The 25,420-nt window shown below is 43.7% G+C and overlaps 1 protein-coding gene across 7 annotated transcripts in view; it reads right to left on the minus strand.

The window, feature by feature from the left end:
* CACNA1B (calcium voltage-gated channel subunit alpha1 B) overlaps nucleotides 1–25,420 on the minus strand; it is a 517,223-nt gene that overhangs the window by 27,395 nt on the left and 464,408 nt on the right. For 4 of the 7 annotated variants that reach the window (XM_073640296.1, XM_073640293.1, XM_073640290.1 and 1 more), the window contains 9 exons: nucleotides 22,429–22,579; nucleotides 21,246–21,373; nucleotides 19,331–19,427; nucleotides 14,797–14,905; nucleotides 12,481–12,588; nucleotides 3,303–3,415; nucleotides 2,774–2,898; nucleotides 792–930; nucleotides 609–719 (listed from right to left, as the gene is read on the minus strand). In XM_073640296.1, coding sequence (XP_073496397.1) covers nucleotides 609–719; nucleotides 792–930; nucleotides 2,774–2,898; nucleotides 3,303–3,415; nucleotides 12,481–12,588; nucleotides 14,797–14,905; nucleotides 19,331–19,427; nucleotides 21,246–21,373; nucleotides 22,429–22,579 — 1,081 coding nt within the window. Of the gene's footprint in view, nucleotides 1–608; nucleotides 720–791; nucleotides 931–2,773; nucleotides 2,899–3,302; nucleotides 3,416–12,480; nucleotides 12,589–14,796; nucleotides 14,906–19,330; nucleotides 19,428–20,483; nucleotides 20,581–21,245; nucleotides 21,374–22,428; nucleotides 22,580–25,420 lie in introns of all 7 variants that reach the window. The other 3 variants (XM_073640295.1, XM_073640291.1, XM_073640292.1) reach the window with 2 other exon arrangements.

Here is a 25,420-nt window from a genome sequence, read left to right on the forward strand (position 1 = left end):
TTACGGTACTTAGTGACTTACTCTGTTCACACCACTGAGAACACATGCACGCTTAGCCAAGCCGAGCGTGCATGTGTATGGGGGGTGGGTCATGACAAATGGTTGTCAGCTGACAGCTGACAAAGGTGTAGAACCCCCCTAAAAATTTAGTGTTACCTCTGAGCTTTTACCCTCTAATTATTAGTCTATTTAGAACTGTTTACTGATTCTTTGCTCATTTTGTTCCCGTTACAAAAAAATATTAACAGTAAACTATAAAAACTGCCAAATGTCTTTCCAACAAATCTATAGAGATATTGTGCTCCAATGATCAGCTGTAATCCATAGAGGAACCCAGCAATGGGTGTTCAGGTACCCTAGGGCGCCACCAATGGGGACAAGGAAGCATTACACAGTTTATGACAAATCAATAGACCATTCCTGTTCTGGACATGTAAGGGTGCAGTCTTTTATGTAGAAATTTTCCTGGATTAACTCACAATACCCTTTTTTTTTTTACTTGAAAAGAAGTTTTATAAACCAAAGATAAACACTTTGAGTTTTTAAAACCATCAGAATAACAAAGATATAAGTCACATAGATGTATGCACACACAGTGCTTGGCTTACATGAGCGTCCGCAGCTAGACGGGGCATGGACACTGCTCGTCCTTGGGTCTCCAGTCCAGTGGGATGATCACCATTGGTAAGATTTTGACTGATTTCTTTCATCTCTACAGACTGTGAAAATGACCTGTGTCAGTATTGGAAGCTCTTTACATATGTCAGCGTGACATGCAATGAAATACTTGCCTGTTTGCCTTGCTGCTGGGGTGGAATCTCCTCCGAGTGGCCTCTCTGAAAAGCAATACTCCGAGGGGTGGAGAAGGGATCCGACACCGGCTGCGTTACCCATGATATTGACTCCCGAATCCCACTGTCCTGATTCACCCTGTATAACAAAATCAGTGAAAACAACATAATGTCTGTAACCACACAAGCTTGCCAGCAAGAAGAAATATGTATTCACTAAGCAGGTAGGAAGGAGCTATTTATCTAAAACTGGACATCTTCTTAAAAATTAAAGAAGCGCTCCAGGGTAAACCAATACATAGTATTTCCAAGTGTTGGGCCAGAGCTACCATGCATGGATTTTCTGATTGAGTGTTCCTTTATACGAACTAGATTTTGTTTTCTTGCCAACGACGTCTTGTTTTACACAAGCAGTAAAGTTCCTTATTATGCAAAAAGTTAAGTAAAGGCATTTAATAAAGTGATGCATATTGGAAAAGAAAAAAAGAGATGCTCAAGAAGGAGGTGGTTCAATGGTCAAAACATGACAGTAAATGACTACGATTGATTGCACTTATATCTACAACCCTGTACCCCAGGGTCAGGATAGTTTGCCATTAAAGGGTACATATTGTGGCTCATTTAGAGGTCTTTGTTTCATCACTGTTTTTGTTTTGTCAGTTTTTACCATCAGAGTTTGGTCAGATTTTCACCAGTTTTTCTCAGATTAAAAAAAGGATGCAGGTTTCTCGACATTCTCTTATCAAACACACGGACTGCATCTGAGTTTTTTCACAGACCCATAGACTTGTATTGGTGAGATTGATCCAAGATTCTGATCAAAGTCAGACAAGTCTGATTTTGCTCAGTCCGCAAAAATACATGGACATGTGAACAGCCCCATAGTTACGAGTGCTATTCATGAAAATCACGGATAAAAGTCATACAAGAGAACTGAGTATGAATGACCCTAACAAAGAGACAGCTCATGAAAGCAGAATTGGGGTGGGAAGGAGCCCCAAAACAGTTTTTTTTTGCTCATTGGTGGTGCAAAGTATAACTGTCTCCTTTTCCATAGGCACGGCTGCATAATGGCCATGTTCACATGGAGTAAACACACATCAGAAAAATCTGACATGTTTCTATTCACCATGTACAGCTTGAAATGCTGCGAGTCTCCATGTGGATTAGTCCCTTTGAATTAGGCCACCATTTTGGAAACAATTTCCAAATGAAAACTATGGGTTTGCGTTTTGAAGATCTTTTTTCATGTGGATTTTGGCACAAGCGTAGTGTGAACAAACCCTAGCAAGTCTAAGAGATGTTTCTGTTTCTTCATAATTGTAGCAGTAGAAAATTAATTGATGGCTTTGAATGTGTCAGCTTCTGCAGAAAGCTGCTAAATTCGGTATCGTCATGAATGTTCAAGAGCAATCATTCTGATTTAGGCTACGTTCCCACCATGAGTTTTTTTACGCTGCTTATTTTCAAAAAAATGCAAGTAACCTATTTTACTTGATGGCTGCAGAAATGGTGCAGAAAATCTGCACCATCAAAAACTCACAAAAGCTCATTGCGGGAACGTAGCCTTTGCCAGATGAAATTCAGGAGGATCACAGCGTTCTACATAGACACTTACCACCTCAGGGTACGGAATAAGGCTCCATTCACATATCTGTTTCCATTTTCATATCCAGACTGTTTGGCTCATGTATCATCCATTCTGCATCCAATTTCTATTTTCTCATATGATTGTAAAAAGTGGAGCAGGTGGACTGTCTGAATTTATTCTATTCAGTTACTCTTTGCAATGGATCAGTTAAAAAAGGATTAAACGGGTCGTTTTTAAAACTGATGTGTGTATGGATGAATGAAACTCTATGGGTGCCATCTGGATGTGTATAAAGGATAGGTGAAAGCCCGATACAATTTTTGTAGAATTTTGGTGACGCTCAGCAAAATAGAGTGTGTCTCTTTTAAGTTAGAAGAAATGCGCTACTTACACGACTCCTCCATTGTTCAGAGATGCGGAGCTCTTCTGCTTTTGGATCGTGGTGTCACCGAGGTGACTTAGAATATTCTGGTCCATAGTTTGTTTCAGGGGCTGGAAAAGGGAGACGGGTCCTGTCTGTAACATACGATATTGTGAGTATGAATTGACCATGCAAAGGATAAAATGTTAGGGTGAGTCTTGTTGTAGGTTGATCGGGGAATTTTTGGCACCATTAATTAATACTACATTACAAGGCACCATGATGCCCTGTAATGAATCAGAAGTTGTTTCCTGATGCAAAGTGACCATGTCCTATGTAGCTGCCTGAGGACCGAGCGCATCCCATATTTTAGACCACATATCGGTGGCCTCCATTAAGTTCTACTGGAATTCTTCTCCCTAGATATAAAGACGGGTCAGCTTCAGCACCAGACCTCAGGTACACATATTTCCTAGATGGACTACAAGAAAAAAAAATCATAGAACTGTCAACCCAATTGTGGCGGGTGACAGCATTTATGGCACAGTTTATCTCCTACCTGGGATAAGACCCCAGGTTGCTGGTGAGATTGGTCTCGGTTGTTCTTGTTTTGCTTGTAGAAGTCAAAGATCATGAGAGCAGCATAAACCTTCCCGACAGTTATTTCATCAGCTGTAAAACATGAAATGAACATTAAGGAGGGTCTTTGGTTTAAGAAACCAATTTTCAAAACATTATTAGGGAATCCTAAATTCATAGAGAGTGGTCCCCCATTTAGGACTTTTATCTATTACCGGCATTACTATCCCTTCCCGGGTCCGGCGTTGAGTCTTTGTTGCCCGTCCCGGTGTATGTTATTGTCTGCAGCGCTGACATCACTGCAGCCAATCATTAAGCTTCGTGGCTCTGCTGGAATAGATGACACAAACGGCTCAGAGCAGCCGAGTTCATTGATTGGATGCAGCAGCTCAGACTCAGCGCTGGAGTGATTAAAGATTGTATCTTTTTATTTTTTAAACAAACTGCGCCTAGGGACAAGATTTTACTGAAATGGGAAATCCCATTTAATGCCAGTTTCTATCATGGATTTCAGGTGATTGCTGATGTTCCCAGCAGAGGAACGTCAAGTGATTGGTTCCCAGCAGAGGAACGTCAAGTGATCGGTTCCCAGCAGAGGAACGTCAAGTGATCGGTTCCCAGCAGAGGAACGTCAAGTGATCGGTTCCCAGCAGAGGAACGTCAAGTGATCGGTTCCCAGCAGAGGAACGTCAAGTGATCGGTTCCCAGCAGTGGAACGTCAAGTGATCAGTTCCCAGCAGAGGAATGCTATGTGATCGGTTCCCAGCAGTGGAACGTCAAGTGATCGGTTCCCAGCAGAGGAACGTCAAGTGATCAGTTCCCAGCAGAGGAACGTCAAGTGATCAGTTCCCAGCAGAGGAACGTCAAGTGATCGGTTCCCAGCAGAGGAATGCTATGTGATTGGTTCCCAGCAGTGGAACGTCAAGTGATTGGTTCCCAGCAGAAGAAAGCCAAGTGCTCGGTTCCCAGCAGAGGAACGCGATGTGATCGGTTCCCAGCAGTGGAATGCCAAGTGATCGGTTCCCAGCAGAGGAACGTCAAGTGATCGGTTCCCAGCAGAGGAACGTCAAGTGATCAGTTCCCAGCAGAGGAACGTCAAGTGATCAGTTCCCAGCAGAGGAACGTCAAGTGATCAGTTCCCAGCAGAGGAATGCTATGTGATTGGTTCCCAGCAGTGGAACGTCAAGTGATTGGTTCCCAGCAGAAGAAAGCCAAGTGCTCGGTTCCCAGCAGAGGAACGCGATGTGATCGGTTCCCAGCAGTGGAATGCCAAGTGATCGGTTCCCAGCAGAGGAACGTCAAGTGATCGGTTCCCAGCAGAGGAACGTCAAGTGATCGGTTCCCAGCAGAGGAACGTCAAGTGATCGGTTCCCAGCAGTGGAACGTCAAGTGATCAGTTCCCAGCAGAGGAATGCTATGTGATCGGTTCCCAGCAGTGGAACGTCAAGTGATCGGTTCCCAGCAGAGGAACGTCAAGTGATCAGTTCCCAGCAGAGGAACGTCAAGTGATCAGTTCTCAGCAGTGAAATGTCAAGTGATCAGTTCCCAGCAGAGGAATGCTATGTGATTGGTTCCCAGCAGTGGAACGTCAAGTGATTGGTTCCCAGCAGAAGAAAGCCAAGTGCTCGGTTCCCAGCAGAGGAACGCGATGTGATCGGTTCCCAGCAGTGGAATGCCAAGTGATCAGTTCCCAGCAGAGGAACGTCAAGTGATCGGTTCCCAGCAGAGGAACGTCAAGTGATCGGTTCCCAGCAGTGGAACGTCAAGTGATCAGTTCCCAGCAGAGGAATGCTATGTGATCGGTTCCCAGCAGTGGAACGTCAAGTGATCGGTTCCCAGCAGAGGAACGTCAAGTGATCAGTTCCCAGCAGAGGAACGTCAAGTGATCGGTTCCCAGCAGTGAAATGTCAAGTGATCAGTTCCCAGCAGAGGAATGCTATGTGATTGGTTCCCAGCAGTGGAACGTCAAGTGATTGGTTCCCAGCAGAAGAAAGCCAAGTGCTCGGTTCCCAGCAGAGGAACGCGATGTGATCGGTTCCCAGCAGTGGAATGCCAAGTGATCAGTTCCCAGCAGAGGAACGTCAAGTGATCGGTTCCCAGCAGAGGAACGTCAAGTGATCGGTTCCCAGCAGTGGAACGTCAAGTGATCAGTTCCCAGCAGAGGAATGCTATGTGATCGGTTCCCAGCAGTGGAACGTCAAGTGATCGGTTCCCAGCAGAGGAACGTCAAGTGATCAGTTCCCAGCAGAGGAACGTCAAGTGATCGGTTCTCAGCAGTGAAATGTCAAGTGATCAGTTCCCAGCAGAGGAATGCTATGTGATTGGTTCCCAGCAGTGGAACGTCAAGTGATTGGTTCCCAGCAGAAGAAAGCCAAGTGCTCGGTTCCCAGCAGAGGAACGCGATGTGATCGGTTCCCAGCAGTGGAATGCCAAGTGATCAGTTCCCAGCAGAGGAACGTCAAGTGATCGGTTCCCAGCAGAGGAATGCTATGTGATCGGTTCCCAGCAGAGACACTGTTAGAACCTTGCTGTTAGGTTTTTTTCTCCTTTGCTGGTCACATGACCTTGTTGGCCTATTTAATCCTGCTCCGCCCTTCTGGCTTTGCTGGACTTCATTGTATATCTACTTTCTAGCTAGCCTGTGCTCTGTATCTAACTTTGTTAGTTTGCTTGGTCTACGGACCTCTATGTTCTATCTATTTTGTTTGTTCGTCTGTCTGCTACTATTTCTGTTAGGAGGTGTCCCATATTCCTCCCAGTCCTTAGTACTTGTAGGGATTACCTCCCCACATCTATAGGTCTCCCTACAGACTAGATTAGGACTTTAGCAGGTCTGATCGCAGGATCAGGTTCCCTGTTACATCGTAGGGATTCAGCTGAGTCCTATAGTAGGGACAGATCTCCTCTCTTTCCTTAGCTTTGGTAGCAGAACATAACAGTAAGTCCAGCCAGCAAATTCTCTAAGGAAAGATTTTTCTGTTCCATCATGGTGTCGGTTCAGGATTTGGCTCATCGCCTGCAGGGACTCTCTCTGGAGGTGGCCGAGCTCCGTCAGCACGTGAGTAACTGTCCTGGAGCACATTTCTTGGAGCCTAAGGTATGTTTGCCGGATTTATTTTTTGGTGAACACCGAGAATTTTTTTCATTTAAAAATGCTTGCTTATTGTATTTTCGTTTGAGACCTAAGTCCTCTGGGGATGAATCCCAGCGCGTAGGGTTCATAATGTCACTTTTGCGCAAAGAGCCTCAGGAGTGGGCCTTTTCTTTGCAACCTAGTGATTCATGCTTCAGATCAGTGGATAGTTTTTTTTCTGCTTTGGGACTATTATATGATGATCCTGACCGTGTCGCATCAGCTGAGACTGAGTTGAGACGTTTAAAACAAGGATCAGGTAATGTGGAAAAATATTGTACACATTTTCGTCGTTGGTCCACTCAAACAGGGTGGAACGATTCTGCTCTGAAAAGTCTATTTCTTGCTGGGCTCAGTGAAAGGGTTAAAGACCTGCTAATTGCTTATCCTACACCTGAGGATTTGCAACAGGCTATGCAATTAGCTATACGGGTGGATAGAAGACTGCGTGCTAGGGTTAATGAGAGCAAATCCTCTGCTATGTCAGTTTCTGGTTATGATAATGTGTGTACTAACAGTGGTGAACCGATGGAGATTGGATCGGTGGCACCTCGCTCTCAAGAAAAAGACCGTCGTTTTTCGGAAGGCTTGTGTTTCTATTGCGGAAAATCTGGTCATTTGATTAAAGGCTGTGAGCTTCGTATGAAGAAAGAAAAAAAATGGTCAGTCACGCCCGTATTGCCTGTTTAAATTCCAAGGGTATATTTTTAGCTGCTTCCACGATTGCTCAGGAAAAATTAATGGAATTTCGGGTGTTTGTTGATTGCGGGTCTACACTGAATGTAATTGATGGGGGATTCGTGGAAAAACTCAATTTAAAACCTGAATCTTTATCTTCCCCCATTGCTGTGGTTTCTGTGGATGGTTCCCCTTTGAAGAATATTACTCTCAAGGTCAGTGAATTTCCTCTCACTATTAATGGTGTTCACCATGAGAAATTGGATTTGGTAGTGTTGAATAACTTGCCTTCTCCAGTAATATTGGGTTTGCCCTGGTTAAAATTTCACAATCCTGTACTGGATTGGTCTACCAGTGAAATTAAATCCTGGAGCCATAAATGTTATGACAAGTGTTGTAACGGGCGTATTGCAGCTTTGGATAGGGGAGAATTGCCTGTTCCTATTCAGGATTTTTGGAGAGTTTTTTCTGAGAAAGAATCGCAGGTTTTGCCTCCCCATAGAGACTATGATTGTTCTATTGAATTTGTCCCTGGAGCGACTCTTCCTAAGAGTCGTTTATTTAACCTTACTATTCCTGAGAGGAAGGCTTTGGAGGAATACATACAGACAAGCTTGGCCGCCGGTCACATTAGGCCCTCTAAGTCTCCTGTGGCGGTTGGATTTTTTTTTGTAAAAAAAAAGGACGGCGGTTTACGTCCTTGTCTGGATTTTCGTGAGATTAACAAAATTACGGTACGCAATCCTTACCCACTGCCATTGATTCCTGATCTGTTTAACCAGTTATTGGGGGCCAAGTGGTTCTCTAAAATTGACCTTAAGGGGGCATACAATCTGTTGCGCATGAAGGAGGGTGATGAATGGAAGACTGCTTTTAACACTCCTGTGGGTCATTTTGAGAATCTGGTTATGCCTTTTGGTCTTACTAATGCTCCTGCATTTTTTCAGAATCTGATTAATGACATCCTTAGACCTTTGATCGGTAAAAATGTGGTTGTGTATTTGGATGACATTTTGATTTATTCGCCAGATCTGGAGTCTCATTGGCGGAGCGTGCGTGAGGTATTACAGTTATTAATGGACAATTCACTTTTTGCTAAGCTGGAGAAATGTGAGTTCGCTGTACAGAGAATTAGTTTTTTGGGCTACATTATCTCCAGCAAAGGTTTTGAGATGGATCCGGTTAAGGTTCAGGCTGTGCAGGAATGGCCTAGGCCTATTGGTTTGAAATCGATACAGAGGTTTTTGGGTTTCGCCAATTACTATAGAAAATTCATAAAAAATTTTTCTAGTATTGTCAAACCTCTGACTGATCTCACCAGGAAAGGTGCTGATGCGGTTCAGTGGTCTTCTGAGGCCATTGAAGCTTTTGTGTATCTCAAAGAGAGGTTCACCTCTGCTCCCATCCTTATGCAGCCTGATGTTACTAGGCCGTTTTTGGTTGGGGTTGATGCTTCCTCTGTGGGGGTTGGCGCAGTATTGTCTCAGGATAACGGGGATGGATTACATCCCTGTGCCTTTTTTTCAAAAAAATTTTCGGAGACTGAATTGAATTACGATATTGGTAATCGGGAATTATTGGCTATTAAACTCGCATTTGAACACTGGCGCCACTTCTTGGAAGGTGCGGAATTTCCCGTTCAGGTTCTTACGGATCATAAAAATCTGATATATCTTGATGCTGCCAAGCGCCTGAATGCCCGTCAGGCTAGGTGGGCACTGTTTTTTTCGCGGTTTAATTTCTCCGTTACTTACATCCCTGGTACTAAGAATGTTAAGGCGGATGCCTTGTCTCGCAGTTTTTCTCCCATAGTCGGTGCTGAGAAAGAGGAAAACATTTTACAAGAAGGTGTTGTGATAGCTGCTTTAGACTCCGTTTTGGAAGATGAGATTCTTAAAGCTCAGGAGAATGCCCCATCTAACACTCCTCATGGGAGGTTGTTTGTGCCTGGGACCTTTAGGAGAGATTTGTTTGTTGAGTGTCACGAATCTCGGTTGGCAGGTCATCCCGGAATCTCTGAGACCAAGAGACTGGTGGGTCGCAGTTTTTGGTGGCCTGGATGGCAGAAGGAAGTCATTAAGTGGGTGCGCCAATGTACTATATGTGCTAGATCTAAGTCCTCACATACTCCTGCTGCGGGGTTGCTTTGTCCTTTGGAGGTCCCCAGTGCTCCTTGGACACATTTGGCTATGGACTTTATAACTGACCTTCCCCCCTCTGAGGGTTTTACTGTCATCTGGGTGGTCGTGGACCATTTTAGCAAGATGTGTCACTTGGTTCCCTTCGTCAAACTGCCCTGCGCTAAAACTCTCGCTAAGGCCTTTGTCAAGGAAATTGTCAGACTTCATGGCGTTCCTACTGACATTGTTTCTGATAGGGGTCCTCAGTTCGTGGCTCGTTTTTGGCGTGCCTTTTGTGACAGGTTGGGAATTCATTTGTCGTTTTCGTCCGGATATCATCCTGAATCTAATGGCCAGACAGAAAGGAAAAACCAGGATGTTGAGCAGTTCTTGCGTTGTTTTGTGGCAGACAATCAAGAGGGGTGGTCTGAGTTTCTGCCACTTGCCGAATTTGCTCTGAACAATCATACATCTTCTTCTGCTGGTTGTTCGCCTTTTTTTTTGTTGTTCTGGGAGACATCCGTCGTTTGGGTCGTTCTCCAAGTTGGGATCTGCCGTGCCTGAGGAGGAGAATTTTTCCGGTGATTTGGAAAGAGTTTGGACGGATGTGCGTGGTAATCTTCAGGAGGCCAACAGAAAATCTAAAGACTACTTTGATAGGAAACGACAGGAGGTTTTGTTCGCTGTTGGTGACATGGTTTGGTTGTCCTCTAGGAATCTGCGGTTGAGGATTCCTTCTAAGAAATTGGGTCCCAAGTTTGTAGGGCCCTTTAAGGTGCTTCAGGTTGTCAACCAATCTGCTGTTAGGTTGGAGGTTCCTACCTCCTGGAGAATTAATCCGGTCTTTCATGTCTCTCTGTTAAAAAAAGCTGTTGTGTCGGATGGTGACGCCTCTGCCTCTGTTCCTCCGGTGGTGGAGGACGGGGAATATGAAATTTCTCGCATCCTTGACTCTAGACGGTATAGAGGTAGTTTGCAGTATCTTGTGGCTTGGAAAGGTTTCGGACCCGAGGATAACTCTTGGGTGAGGTCAGATGATGTTTCCGCGTCCAGACTTATCAGAGCGTTTCACAGGAGATTTCCTGATAAGCCTGGTCCTAGGGGATCCGGAGGATCCTCTTAGAAGGGGGGGTACTGTTAGAACCTTGCTGTTAGGTTTTTTTTTTCCTTTGCTGGTCACATGACCTTGTTGGCCTATTTAATCCTGCTCCGCCCTTCTGGCTTTGCTGGACTTCATTGTATATCTACTTTCTAGCTAGCCTGTGCTCTGTATCTAACTCTGTTAGTTTGCTTGGTCTACGGACCTCTATGTTCTATCTATTTTGTTTGTTCGTCTGTCTGCTACTATTTCTGTTAGGAGGTGTCCCATATTCCTCCCAGTCCTTAGTACTTGTAGGGATTCCCTCCCCACATCTATAGGTCTCCGTACAGACTAGATTAGGACTTTAGCAGGTCTGATCGCAGGATCAGGTTCCCTGTTACATCGTAGGGATTCAGCTGAGTCCTATAGTAGGGACAGATCTCCTCTCTTTCCTTAGCTTTGGTAGCAGAACATAACAGACACCCCATGTGATCGGTTCCCAGCAGAGGAAAGCCATGTGATTGGTTCCCAGCAGAGGAACGCCATGTGATTGGTTCCCAGCAGAGGAATGCTATGTGATCGGTTCCCAGCAGTGGAACGTCAAGTGATTGGTTCCCAGCAGAGGAACGTCAAGTGATCGGTTCCCAGCAGTGAAATGTCAAGTGATCAGTTCCCAGCAGAGGAATGTTATGTGATCGGTTCCCAGCAGTGGAACGTCAAGTGATCGGTTCCCAGCAGTGGAACGCCAAGTGATTGGTTCCCAGCAGAAGAAAGCCAAGTGCTCGGTTCCCAGAAGAGGAACGCGATGTGATCGGTTCCCAGCAGTGGAATGCCAAGTGATCAGTTCCCAGCAGAGGAACGTCAAGTGATCGGTTCCCAGCAGAGGAATGCTATGTGATCGGTTCCCAGCAGAGACACCCCATGTGATCAGTTCCCAGCAGAGGAAAGCCATGTGATTGATTCCCAGCAGAGGAACGCCATGTGATTGGTTCCCAGCAGAGGAATGCTATGTGATCGGTTCCCAGCAGTGGAACGTCAAGTGATCGGTTCCCAGCAGAGGAACGTCAAGTGATCAGTTCCCAGCAGAGGAACGTCAAGTGATCGGTTCCCAGCAGTGAAATGTCAAGTGATCAGTTCCCAGCAGAGGAATGCTATGTGATTGGTTCCCAGCAGTTGAACGTCAAGTGATCGGTTCCCAGCAGTGGAATGCCAAGTGATTGGTTCCCAGCAGAAGAAAGCCAAGTGCTCGGCTCCCAGCAGAGGAACGCGATGTGATCGGTTCCCAGCAGTGGAATGCCAAGTGATCAGTTCCCAGCAGAGGAACGTCAAGTGATCGGTTCCCAGCAGAGGAATGCTATGTGATCGGTTCCCAGCAGAGACACCCCATGTGATCGGTTCCCAGCAGAGGAAAGCCATGTGATTGGTTCCCAGCAGAGGAACGCCATGTGATTGGTTCCCAGCAGAGGAATGCAATGTGATCGGTTCCCAGCAGTGGAACGTCAAGTGATCGGTTCCCAGCAGAGGAACGTCAAGTGATCGGTTCCCAGCAGTGAAATGTCAAGTGATCAGTTCCCAGCAGAGGAATGCTATGTGATCGGTTCCCAGCAGTGGAACGTCAAGTGATCGGTTCCCAGCAGTGGAACGCCAAGTGATTGGTTCCCAGCAGAAGAAAGCCAAGTGCTCGGTTCCCAGCAGAGGAACGCGATGTGATCGGTTCCCAGCAGTGGAATGCCAAGTGATCAGTTCCCAGCAGAGGAACGTCAAGTGATCGGTTCCCAGCAGAGGAATGCTATGTGATCGGTTCCTAGCAGAGACACCCCATGTGATCGGTTCCCAGCAGAGGAAAGCCATGTGATTGGTTCCCAGCAGAGGAACGCCATGTGATTGGTTCCCAGCAGAGGAACGCCATGTGATAGGTTCCCAGCAGAGGAACGCCATGTGATCGGCTCCGAGCAGAGGAACGTCAAGTGATCGGTTCTGAGCAGAGGAATGCCATGTGATCAGTTTATAGTTGGGGGGACCTTTCTTACAAAAGCAATTAATTAATTATGCATTATTGACTAATTACTGATTACAATATGAAAATGAGAGCCTATTGCATTTTTAAAACAATTGAAGATCTAGAAGAGCAAGAGAAGCTTCTTACGCTTATGAGGAGGTACTAGTAAATCTAGGGTTTTCTGTGAGAGGTTGGGCCACACGGATGTTATTTCCTTCCGGAGCTCGGCATCACTTTCATGTTGTTTCAGGCCTCCTAAAAAGAAAATCATTCAACTGAAGTCAACAGCTTATTTTTTATTCATCCTGAACTGGAAACTTTCAAATAGACTTTTATGTGATTTAAGAAACGGTCCCTTTGACGGCATCTAACGGAGATGGGGGATCGCATCTCTCAAAATGCAAAAAAAAATGTGTACAAAATCTTATATAATTAAAGGGTAGGTCCACTTTTAATCAATTATTTTAATTCAACAATTTTTGCTACAAGGTAAAAAAAAGTTATTGTTTTATGTACACAGACCTACAGTGGGGGAAAAAAGTATTTAGTCAGCCAACAATTGTGCAAGTTCTGCCACTTAAAAAGATGAGAGGCCTGTAATTGACATCATAGGTAGAACTCGACTATGAGAGACAAAATGAGAAAACAAATCCTGAAAATCACATTGTCTGATTTGGAAAGAATTTTTTTTCAAATTTTGGTGGAAAATAAGCATTTGGTCAATTACGAAAGTTCATCTCAATACTATGTTATATATCCTTTGTTGGCAATGACAGGTCAAGGTTTTCTGTAAGTCTTCACAAGGTTGGCACACACTGTTGCTGGTATGTTGGCCCATTCCTCCGTGCAGATCTCCTCTAGAGCAGTGATGTTTTGGGGCTGTCGTTGGGCAACACAGACTTTCAACTCCCTCCAAAGGTTTTCTATAGGGTTTAGATCTGGAGACCGGCTAGGCCACTCCAGGACCTTGAAATGCTTTTTACGGAGCCACTCCTTTGTTGCCCTGGCAGTGTGCTTGGGATCATTGTCATGCTGAAAGACCCAGCCACGTTTCATCTTCAATACCCTTGCTGAAGGAAGGAGGTTTGCACTCAAAATCTCACGATACATGGCCCCATTCATTCTTTCATGTACACGGATCAGTCGTCCTGGTCCCTTCGCAGAGAAACAGCCCCAAAGCATGATGTTGCCACCCCATGCTTCACAGTAGGTTTGGTGTTCATTGGATGCAACTCAGCATTCTTTCTCCTCCAAACACGCCGAGTTGTGTTTCTACCAAACAGTTCTACTTTGATTTCATCTGACCATATGACATTCTCCCAATACTCTTCTGGATCATCCAAATGCTCTCTAGCAAACTTTAGACAGGCCCGGACATGTAATGTCTTAAGCATGGGGACACGTCTGGCACTGCAGGATCTGAGTCCCTGGCAGCGTAGTCTGTTACTGATGGTAGCCTGTGTAGCATTGGCCCCAGCTCTCTGCAGGTCATTCACTAGGTCCCCCCGTGTGGTACTGGGATTTTTGCTCACCATTCCTGAGATAATTTTGACCCCATGGGGTGAGATCTTGTGTGGAGCCCCAGATCGAGGGAGATTATCAGTGGTCTTGTATGTCTTCCATTTTCTAATTATTGCTCCCACAGTTGATTTCTTCACACCAAGCTGCGTGCCTATTTCAGATTCAGTCTTCCCAGCCTGGTGCAGGGCTACAATTTCGTTTCTGGTGTCCTTCGACAGCTCTTTGGTCTTCACCATAGTGGAGTTTGGAGTGTGACTGTTTGAGGTTGCGGACAGGTGTCTTTTATACTGATAACAAGTTCAAACAGGTGCCAGTACTACAGGTAATGAGTGGAGGACAGAGGAGCCTCTTAAAGAAGAAGTTACAGGTTTGTGAGAGCCTGAAATCTTACTTGTTTGTAATTGACCAAATACTTATTTTCCACCAAAATGTAAAAAAAATTTCTTTCCAAATCAGACAATGTGATTTTCAGGGTTTGTTTTCTCATTTTGTCTCTCATAGTTGAGGTCTACCTATGATGTCAATTACAGGTCTCTCTCATCTTTTTAAGTGGGAGAACTTGCACAATTGGTGGCTGACTAAATACTTTTTTTCCCCACTGTATGTATCTCCATGGTTACAGACTACAAACCAACCCTGTGTAGTCTGATCAAGCAGTTGTGTTACTCCATCCCCTCTCTTTTCTTTTAACCCTCAGGATTGACAGATGGAAGAAAAACATTGACTAAAGGTTTGCTTGTAGTCTGCAGCTATTCAGACAAATAAGTTTGCATATGTGCTGTATACACAAAATGGTGGGATTTTTTTCCTTCAAAATGAAGAATATCAGAAAAATTGCTTTAGCTTTACTACAAGCCCCAGTTACAAGCCATGCGATATGGATAGCAGCAAAAACAAACTGTTCCCAAATTAAATTTTCCATACTGTTCAGCAATAACTCACCTGATGCTAGTTTTATGTCCAGCGCCGTTCGGATTAAAGCCATCAAAGTGGATGTAAAGTGCACAGTGAGGTCTGTATCAGAGATGGGCATATTCATCCGGACAAGCCGCTGTGGAAAAACTCAAACTCTCATTATGACCGCCACCGCTACCAAATTGTCCAGCCATGGTGCAAAGTCAGCGCTTCTCAACCACTCACATATATTAACTTGCTCTCACCAATCAACAAGTTATCACCTATGCACAGGATACGTTACCTATCCAGTGCATAGGTGATAATTTGTTGATTGGTGGGTTTCGCACCGATAAGCAGAATGGGCACTTTTATCCCCAGTGCACATGCACGATTACAGCTCCATTCATTCCCTATGAGATTGCGATCGGCTTTTTCCACCAGCTCCGTGGCGAATGAATGAAGCCGCAGTTGGGCGATTGACCTGCCACTTCATTTTGTAACTGAATAAAAGTTTGCAGTCAAGGATATTAATTCCCCATTCAGTCGATGGGTACAAGTCTCAGTGGTCAGACATCCACTGATCGGCAAGTTATCACCTATCCTGTACGTAGGTGATAGCTTTTCACTGGACGATCCCATACAATTGTAGCTGTTTTCAATTAATTAAGGGCAAAATTAGTGAAAAGTAGAGTTTTCACTTGCAGGTAGAAAGCGCGAGTGGTTGAGAGGCACTAACTTCACAGTAATTGTAGTCATCCTGGCATGCACCTTGAAAGGATAAACCGTAAAAGAAAGATCAGTAAAGCAAGCAGCCATCCAAAACTTGACGGTTCCCATCGGTTCTATCCTTGGCTTTTGCCTTTTCATTAGTCTGATAAACACCATTCTACCATGAAGAACCAAGTCTATCTTGGTGAGTGGTAGAACACATGAGAGCCTTTCAAGAGAACAATCAAGTTCTAGATGGAAAGATTGACATTTAGGCCCAGCTTACTGACATCAGATGAAATGGTTGGTAAATTAGTCCTGTAGCTTTTTAATTTTACTTCCGTCATCCATTTCGTAATTTCCAATTTATGACAATGCTGTAAAAGATCTTGAAAAAAAAAAATTGCCAACCCTGCAGCTACTTATAATGTATACAGTACAGACCAAAAATTTGGACACACCTTCTCATTTAAAGATTTTTCTGTATTTTCATGACTATGAAAATTGTACATGCACACTGAAGGCATCAAAACTATGAACTAACACATGTGGAATTATATACTTAACAAAAAAGTGTGAAACAACTGAAAATATGTCTCATATTCTAGGTTCTTCAAAGTAGTCACCTTTTGCTTTGATGACTGCTTTGCACACTCTTGGCATTCTCTTGATGAGCTTCAAGAGGTAGTCACCGGAAATGGTCTCCCAACAATCTTGAAGGAGTTCCCAGAGATGCTTAGCACTTGTTGGCCCTTTTGCCTTCACTCTGCGGTCCAGCTCACCCCAAACCATCTCGATTGGGTTCAGGTATGGTGACTGTGGAGGCCAGGTCATCTGGCGTAGCACCCCATCACTCTCCTTCTTGGTCAAATAGCCCTTACACAGCCTGGAGGTGTGTTTGGGGTCATTGTCCTGTTGAAAAATAAATGATGGTCCAACTAAACGCAAACCGGATGGAATAGCATGCCTCTGCAAGATGCTGTGGTAGCCATGCTGGTTCAGTATGCCTTCAATTTTGAATAAATCCCCAACAGTGTCACCAACAAAGCACCCCCACACCATCACACCTCCTCCTCCATGCTTCACGGTGGGAACCAGGCATGTAGAGTCCATCCGTTCACTTTTTCTGCGTCGTACAAAGACATGGTGGTTGGATCTCAAATTTGGACTCATCAGACCAAAGCACAGATGGTAGCGCTTGATGGTTTTTGCAACTGCACTTGGGGACACATTCAAAGTTTGCCCAATTTTTCAGACTGACTGACCTTCATTTCTTAAAGTAATGATGGCCACTCGTTTTTCTTTACTTAGCTGCTTTTTTCTTGCCATAATACAAATTCTAACAGTCTATTCAGTAGGACTATCAGCTGTGTATCCACCTGACTTCTGTATAACACAACTGATGGTCCCAACCCCATTTATAAGGCAAGAAATCCCACTTATTAAACCTGACAGGGCACACCTGTGAAGGGAAAACCATTTCCGGTGACTACCTCTTGAAGCTCATCAAGAGAATGCCAAGAGTGTGCAAAGCAGTCATCAAAGCTAAAGGTGGCTACTTTGAAGAACCTAGAATATAAGACATATTTTCAGTTGTTTCACACTTTTTTGTTAAGTATATAATTCCACATGTGTTAATTCATAGTTTTGATGCCTTCAGTGTGAATGTACAATTTTCAAAGTCATGAAAATACAGAAAAATCTTTAAATGAGAAGGTGTGTCCAAACTTTTGGTCTGTACTGTATGTGACCATCATACAAAAATTTTGATAGTATTCCTGTTTCTTTATCTTAGCGACTGTCTATCCTGGGCTAGAGAGAGTAAAAGTGATTTATCTGAATTTTTTTGTACTGAAGGGGAAGACCTAAATTAATTATTTTGCTTTTTTTTATAGAGCACATCTTGTTGTCCTTTCCAGTGTATTAAAACCTTAAACTTTAATAAGGGGAACCCGACAGCAGGATTTACCCCTACTAACTAATTACAGCTCTCGTTTCTAGCAACCTCATTGTTTAGTTAAAGTTAACGGCATAACCGATCATCTTTTTTAATATTGTGGGGCCGCATATTATAATTAGCTAGACTAGTCCGAGAGGTGTGCTCCTAGTGCAGACCAGTCCATCCCAGCAAACCGATATTATGCCCATAGAGGTGTGATTGACATGTCTGCAATGCCCCTCCTCCTTAAAATTCTGAATATGTGCAGTTACAGCCTTGACTTCGGGCATGCACTGTGAACTTCTGCTTATGTGCCACTGCCTTGGCATCAGACTGTGGATGCCCGAAGTCTGACAGACTGAGTGCTTTCCTCTGCGAACCCACAGCAGGCGTGCTCCGCTGCGTTGTTATAGTACTGAGACAACAAAAGTAAAACTGTGCGTTTTTACTGATCATTGCAGAAAAAAACACAGCATGTGAACACAGCCTTAATATAACTATTGTTAAGCTGGCCAACAATTTATCTTCTATACAGCCAAAGCGCACTCCTGAGCGAGCGGCGCTGCTTCACGCGAAGTGATGGCAGACTGCGTGATGCAGACAGCACAGGATGGAGGACCTGCCCAGCTATCTTAGGGAGAAGGAGGACAGTATAACTAGGGAGGTTAAAGGTAATAATAAGAGTCAGATAGTAGAAATTCATTTAAAACTTTTTTTTATCCTTTGGAGTCCAGTGGGTGGTTTTATTCATTGATTGATAAATCTAGAGATCTGTCAATCACCGAGTAAGACCGCCCACTGGACTCCTAAACCCTGAAAGAGCAGATGTTTATAACAATAAATAGTTGTATTGAATCTCTACCCATAAAATTATATAGAATTGCTCCGCTCCCCCTGCTGATTGTACTGCATTAATAAATTTCCACATACTGAATTTTACAAAACGTTTTAGTTAGCAATAAACTGATCGCTTCTTGAAACCACAGTCCATAGTCCAGATCAGTGTTTTCTGGCCGTGGACAGGAGTTACACGAATTTTCTCTGCTTCTGAGTTTCCAGACACAGCGTGTGATTCGCTGGCCTGGCATGACTTCATCTGTGCGGCGCACAGGTGACATTTCACCAGCGTGGCTAATCATGAGCCGAGCCTGGGATACCAGAGATTAAGGAAATTCGTGCAGCTCCTGTCCACAGCCAGAGGGCACTGACCTGGACCATGGATCTGGTTGGCATGAAGCGATCCGCTCATCTCTCTTTAGTCTTTATTTGTAAATCCACCAAGCATTTAATTGTACCCAATTTCTATCCTATGTGTCTATGCGATAATATAGTTTTCCTAAATGCTTTATGATGTCTATTGCTCAATTGACCTACATTTGGCTCTCGTATCGATAAATTTTGCACTAAGGTTATTTAGGAAGATACTCATTTTACCTTTGCGTAAGCTGAGGCTAAGGAGTCAGAGAGGCATATCTAGTACATGCAAGTATTACATAGTTCCATGGAAAATATAACACATGCACCAAAATGCAAAAAGTCATGCATAGAAAAGTCTTTTCGAGTCACAGAATGTGTAAGAGGTCTACTACTTGTAGAAAGAGAATTTGGGTGTGATGGAGAGTAGATAGGGTAGTCTTAGATTTGGGGATAGAGGATGTGGATACAGCCCTTTATAAGAGCTGGGATTGGGTTCTTAGTGGATTGCATTAATGCTCAGATGCTTGGAGCACATGAATCGGGAAGGTCGTAGAGAAACTCTTTAGGTTGTAGCATAGAGACCACTGGTTACATAGTTCTGGAGAGAGTGGGTATTTTACATAGAAAGGAATTCACAAGGGAAAGATACACAGCACGGTACGGGCACAGTACAGAGACAGGAGAAAAGGCTGGAGGCCAAGGAGATACTGGTGGAGGTCGACACATCTCTTCTACCTTATATGCCACACGTGCAGGGCATTTCTTTCCCAAGCCAAGGGGAGGGGGCATGTGTCGTAGCATCTCGTACATGTCAGTGTAACCAATGCGCCCACTGCAGCAACGGGAAGGGGGAAGCACAGATGTAGCAGCAAGAACAGAAGGACAAAACGAGGAGAGAGATGGACACAAGACAAATATGGAAGCCACCAGAGGTGGGCAAAGTAAAGACAGTGGGTGACACAAGAAAAGCCCACAAAGATAGGCATTAGAAATGAAAATGGAGTACAAAAAGAGTACATGGGGAAAAAAAAGATAAGATATAAGATGAGGAGGGGGAAGGTCAGGGGAGAGCAGATATTCATTGTTGAAAAGCCGGAATGACAGCCATAGGTTAAGGACAAGGGATGGGGCACAGAGGACACGAAAGAGAAGGAGACAAAGAGTAAGAGAAGAGGAATATTTAACATCCGGGGACAAATATTGCATGAAGACATACAGATTACATAACCCAAAAAGGGTCAAGATGAAAGATGGGAAGGAATAGTACAGACAGAGATGGGGCCGAGCAAGAAGGGTTGAGAATGGGAAGGAAACAGACAAAAAAAACATATCTGATTAGCTTGAAACTGTACACTCCTATCACCGAAGCACAGGTATGTTTTTTTGCATCATTAAGGTGAGCAAAGGTTAGTCGGGAGGGAAGGGGATGTTGCTTTCTTTCTGTTCAAACCCTTTTTTCGCTGATACAGGCGTTCAGGAGTTGGTCTTGAGCAGAGAGAGCACAAGGTGACATTTCAATGCCCCTTGTCTGTACCATAGGGTGCACCAGTATAAACCCTTCAATGACAAGTGCATCACATTCCCCTGCAGCATTGAAGGGGATAAAAATATTCTGATCATCATGCTTGGAAGAGGCACCAGGCAGCAACACTAATGAGAAGACTAATCCCATTGATGTAATTGCACCCTTACACCCCAACCCATCCCAGAATATGGTGGATAATCTCTCTAGTGAAGCTACCTGGCAGCCAGGTTGGCAGGGGATAAAGCATGATGAAGGGGCAGGGCGAGCCTCGCATTCCCATGCAGGCGCAGCCCCTCAGAATTTTATCAGACTGCTTCCATCCCCAATTGGTATAGATGCAAATTGGCTTTTTTGGCTGCAAACCTTGTAAGCCACCCGCGATGGGCAGCGTTTCCCCAGCCCCAGTGGAGGGGCAATAACACGCAATAAATTGTACATATCCTTATAGTGAATACGGCAACTAGAAAAAGAACAATACGGTATATCATGGAAAGAATAAGAAAGATAAAAAGAGTAAGAAAGAAAAACAGCTTTTAAACCTTCTTCAGGGAAAACAATATGTGAGGGTATAATAGACAAATGCAGAACTCATTTAGGACAGAGGTGTAGATGATGGGGGGTCCCATAGCCACATTAAAATGGGTTTGTTGCTTCTTCTATTGTTACTTTGATTCTTAGGCCTCTCATGTCTCTAGCAGGAGTCATGAAGAGATGGTCAATTGGAGCTTGGTCTACCCTCCATGAGCCCCATAGCCATCAGCATGCCCTATATCTATGGTTGGCACACTACCGATATGGTGCCCAGGTAACAGTTTGCTGTCATAGCACTCATTTACTATTACGCCTTCCTTGCTTTTATTAACTTATGTATTAAGTAAAACATCATAAATTATTCCCATCTCCCCTATACTATTTCAATCTGATGATATCATTAGTAATACTATTAGCAATAACAGTTAAAGTATGTTAGCTCATTCTTATATCTAATAATATGTAGTGACTGGATGTGATATTACATCGTGCATGTAGCCTAATGTAGCTAATGAAGTATTTAACAACTACAGACTGTAACGTTTGGCTCCATGACACATTCTGTACAATTATCAGAAGAAAACATTCACATACCAAGCAGCGGGGTCATACTCGGCCCAGACACGTATGAACTCATCCAAATGATGAGGACCCAAAATGGAGGAGTCCCGTGTTAGGTATTCAAAATTGTCCATGATGACGGCCACAAAAAGATTGAGCATCTACTCAGGAACACAGAAGATAGAAGGAAAATACAGAATGAGATCAGACATAACCATATCACAAGAGCCTCGCAATGATATTAACAGCGATGTGTCCCACTATATGATGGCAGCCCACCATAAGAAAGCAACTACTGAATATTGACTCTTCCATTGCATTTGCTTCATGCCATTCTTTAACTATAGCTTTGTTACAAGTGTCCCTTTTTGTCTTTTTTTTTAGCAGAAGACATATTGTAAAGGTTGCTGTTAAAGGCACATTCCCCAAATCAAAAGCTACGGATAGTTGGGGGGTTCAACAGAGAGTAAATGCAGTGGAGGTCGAGCATGAGCAACTCTGCCTTATTCAAAACTGGGATCTGCAAAGCTCAGGTCTCAGGATCAGAGCCCCATTCTTTGGATCGCTAGTGATCTCACCAGTCGGACTCACAGCGATCAGTAAATTATCCCTTATCTCATAGATAACTTACTGATTGCAGGGGTTTTGACTCCTCGGCCCCCAGTGAACCTGAGAACAGGGTTTTGGATTCCAAGAGCCGAGTTCTACAGAGCCCCAACTTGAAAGTGGAGGTGCGCATGCTTGACCTCCGCTCCATCAATTGTCTTAAAGTCGAGAACAGCACTCAGCTATTTTATATGGTGTCATAACAATGAATGGAATAGAGGTGGAGCATGTGCACCACCGCTTCGTTCACGATGGACTCTGTAGAGCAAAGTTCTCAGGATCCAAAGCTCTATTCTTGGGATTGTTGTGGGTCAGTAAGTTATGCCCTATCTTGCAGAGCCCATAAGAATAATTTTAGATTCTAGAAATACCATTTTAATCATTCCACATTCATTGCCAATAAGGTCCATCATCTGAAACAGACCCCAGGGGAAGTTGGTTGCAATTGGGGTTGCTGTCTGTTGTATTCCTGAGTCCATGACGATGTCCAAGCCAATACCCGGCAGAGGACCACAATGACACTGAATGCTTTATATGATCTCACGAGCTCTCGAGTGCTTGGTCCTAAGCTGCCATGTGAAAAATAACATTAGCTATTATGGAGCCTCACCAGGAAAGAGCAGAGGAAGATGAAGGAGACAAAATAGAAATAGGCAAAGTCACTTCCACATTCATCTTTGGGGTTGCCCGAACGAGGGTCACATGGACTGTTGCTGAGACAAGAGAGCATAATTTCATGCCAGCCTTCCCCAGTGGCGCTCCTACAAGAAGAGACAAAACAGAGTGTTACTTCATTAACGTTCTGTGGGTCATACCATGTACAGTAATGCCCCAATGTGCTGTAAAAGCACCACCTAGACATTCAGGGACGGTACAACTTCCAACCTACACACCAATGTAGGAAAAAGGAGTTGGGGCATTTTGGAGTGTCCCTTTGTGAATTGTAGGTAGTTCACTACTGATAATTATTGGGAACCTATCATCTACTTTTTACATATGAAACTAGTATTATGACCATGTAGGCGCTTTTCCCATTATAAAAATGATACCTTTTAGAATCTAAAGGAGTATATGGATTGTATAAATCTCACGATCCTCGGAGACGAGATTGCTGTGGTCCTAGAGACTCCTGTTATTGAAGAAGAGATAATGGAAACGGCTAGCAGTATGGCGTGAGAGAAGTCTCCGGGTCCAGATGGACTCCCTCTGAAAGTTTATCTAATTTATTTAGATCAACTGGCCCCTCATCTTCTTAAAGTATATAATTCCTCACTGGAAGAAGGCTTTCTACCCGAATCTTTCTACTATGCCAATATTGTGGTAATACTAAAACCGGATAAGCCTCCCGAAGATTGTGCATCATATAGACCCATATCCTTATTAAATTTAGATTATAAAATATTAACTAAAATTCTAGTGAATAGACTAAATAAAGTACAGTGCTGTGCAAATTAATTGAGACAAAGAATTTTTTAAGTAAAATTGTAAGTTGGTTACCAGTCAGTGATTCAAACCAGTTTTAACTGCTTTGAACAGGTGTGAGTGTACAACCTTGAGTAACAAACTGTGGTTTGATGAATTCATCCAAATACATAGTCGTTTTAAAACGTTTTATTGTGCCATTCATGCGTAAATTTGAAGGGACATTCCAACAAGATTTGGCTCCATGCTACAATTCCAAGTGTGTGAAGAAATTCCTGGAAGAAAATAAAGTAAAAGTGCTGGACTGGCCTGGCAATTCACCAGACTTAAATCCTATAGAAAATTTGTGGAGCATTGTGGAGAGACGTCTTGGCAAAATGGACTGTACAGTCAAAGAACGCATGATAAACAGTGCCATACAAGTGTCGTTCCATTATGAAGAATTGAAGAATTTATGCAAAAACTTGGTAGAATCAATGCCAAAATCTCATATCTGCTAAAGGAGGACATATTTGTTACTAAAATTAGTATGTAACAGTGCATTAAAACATTTTATTATTAAATATTCAAAAATATGTGTTTTTTTGCTTTGTCCCAATTAATTTGCACAGCACTGTAAGTCATGAAATTATTCACCCAGACCAGTGTGGATTTATTCCTAGGTCGGTCTACATCCGATAATATAAGGAGAGCGCAGGTAATTGCACAGTTGGGTTGGAAAGGACAGGAAGATTGAGACTTGGCATCTTTGGTTGCTGCTAAGGCATTTGATTTAGTTGAGGTGGGCCTACCATGAAAAGACCCTTCCACAACCTGGCTTTGGACCAGGCTTCAGAAGATGGATTGCAGTCTGTATCGATCTTCGAAAGCCAAGGCCCTGATTAATGGTTTTATTTCCTCATCGATTCCCTTGGGGGAGAGGGACCAGACAGGGGTGCCCTTTTGTTTGCCATTGCCATGGAACCACTAGCTGTTAGGATCCGTCAGACTGCAGAGTATCAAGGGACTTAAATGGCTTCCTGTGAGGTTCCCAACAATTTAATCCCGTTTATGGCCAGTCCAAGAGTTATACTGCCTTTGGTAATGTATCTGATTGATAAATTTGGCCGGTTCTCTGGTCTAAAAATAAACTGGCAGAAATCCATGTTGTTACCTCTAAGCATATGGGATGGAAAGTAGGGGATGAATTCTGCAGGCTGCGAATAGTATCTCACTTTAAATATCTAGGTATTAACATACCAAGAAATCACACGCAACTCTGTGATTTAAATATATCCCCTCATTATTCATACCAGCGGGAAAAAATTAGAATATAGGGAGCCCTCCGTCTGTCAGTAGCTGGGGAATCAATGTCAACAAAATTATAGTCCTCTGTAAATTTCTGTATGTTTTGGAACATTCATTGTCCATAGTCCTCCAAAAAGGTCTTTGCCATGATCAACTCCCATTTATCATCCTTCATATGGGGCTCAAACAGGCACAAACTGAAACTGACCACTCTTCATTTGCTTAATTCTGAACACCAGCTTGCGCACTGTTTGAGCCTTCATAGTCTATGGGGGGTTTTGGAGGCAGCAGAGCAATATTCACGCTCCTTCTTGCTAATTCACAGACTTGCAGTTCAAGTGTGGAGAGCCATCAAAAAGATTTTTCAATTCAAGGACATAGCAGCTGAGTCCTCCTTATGGAATAACAGTGCTCTTCCCAAATTGCTACATTCACAAGATGCTCAGTTTTGGTTGAGTTTAGGGATCAAGACTCTGGCACAGGTATATATCCAGGTATATATCCAGGGTGTTCTTGTTTCCTTTGATCAATGTCAACAGCTCTATCAAGTCCCCAGACATGCTTTCTTTAGGTATCTGCAACTAAGTCATGCCCTAAATACACAGTTCCCAGACATTGGAAATTCTCTCATATCCTCATTCCCCCTTATAGGGATTCTAAGGAGCCAGGTATCCAAGGGGTTGATCTCCTTTTTATACATCTAGTTACTAAGCAGGAGATGTTCCTCATTGCCATTGTTGGTTGAGGCCAAATGGAAGACAATAATACCCTCCCTATCAGAGGATTGTAGCTCGGCCTTGACCTCCCCATAATATGCTTCACCAGCAATTAATAACAAGCTAGTCCAAATGTTCATTAATGCTACCTGACACCTAGCAGGTTGTGAAGATAGA

Source organism: Phyllobates terribilis, unplaced genomic scaffold, assembly GCF_046119375.1.
Source record: "Phyllobates terribilis strain yellow unplaced genomic scaffold, ASM4611937v1 Scaffold_7__3_contigs__length_470593459, whole genome shotgun sequence".
Lineage (NCBI taxonomy): Eukaryota > Metazoa > Chordata > Amphibia > Anura > Dendrobatidae > Phyllobates > Phyllobates terribilis.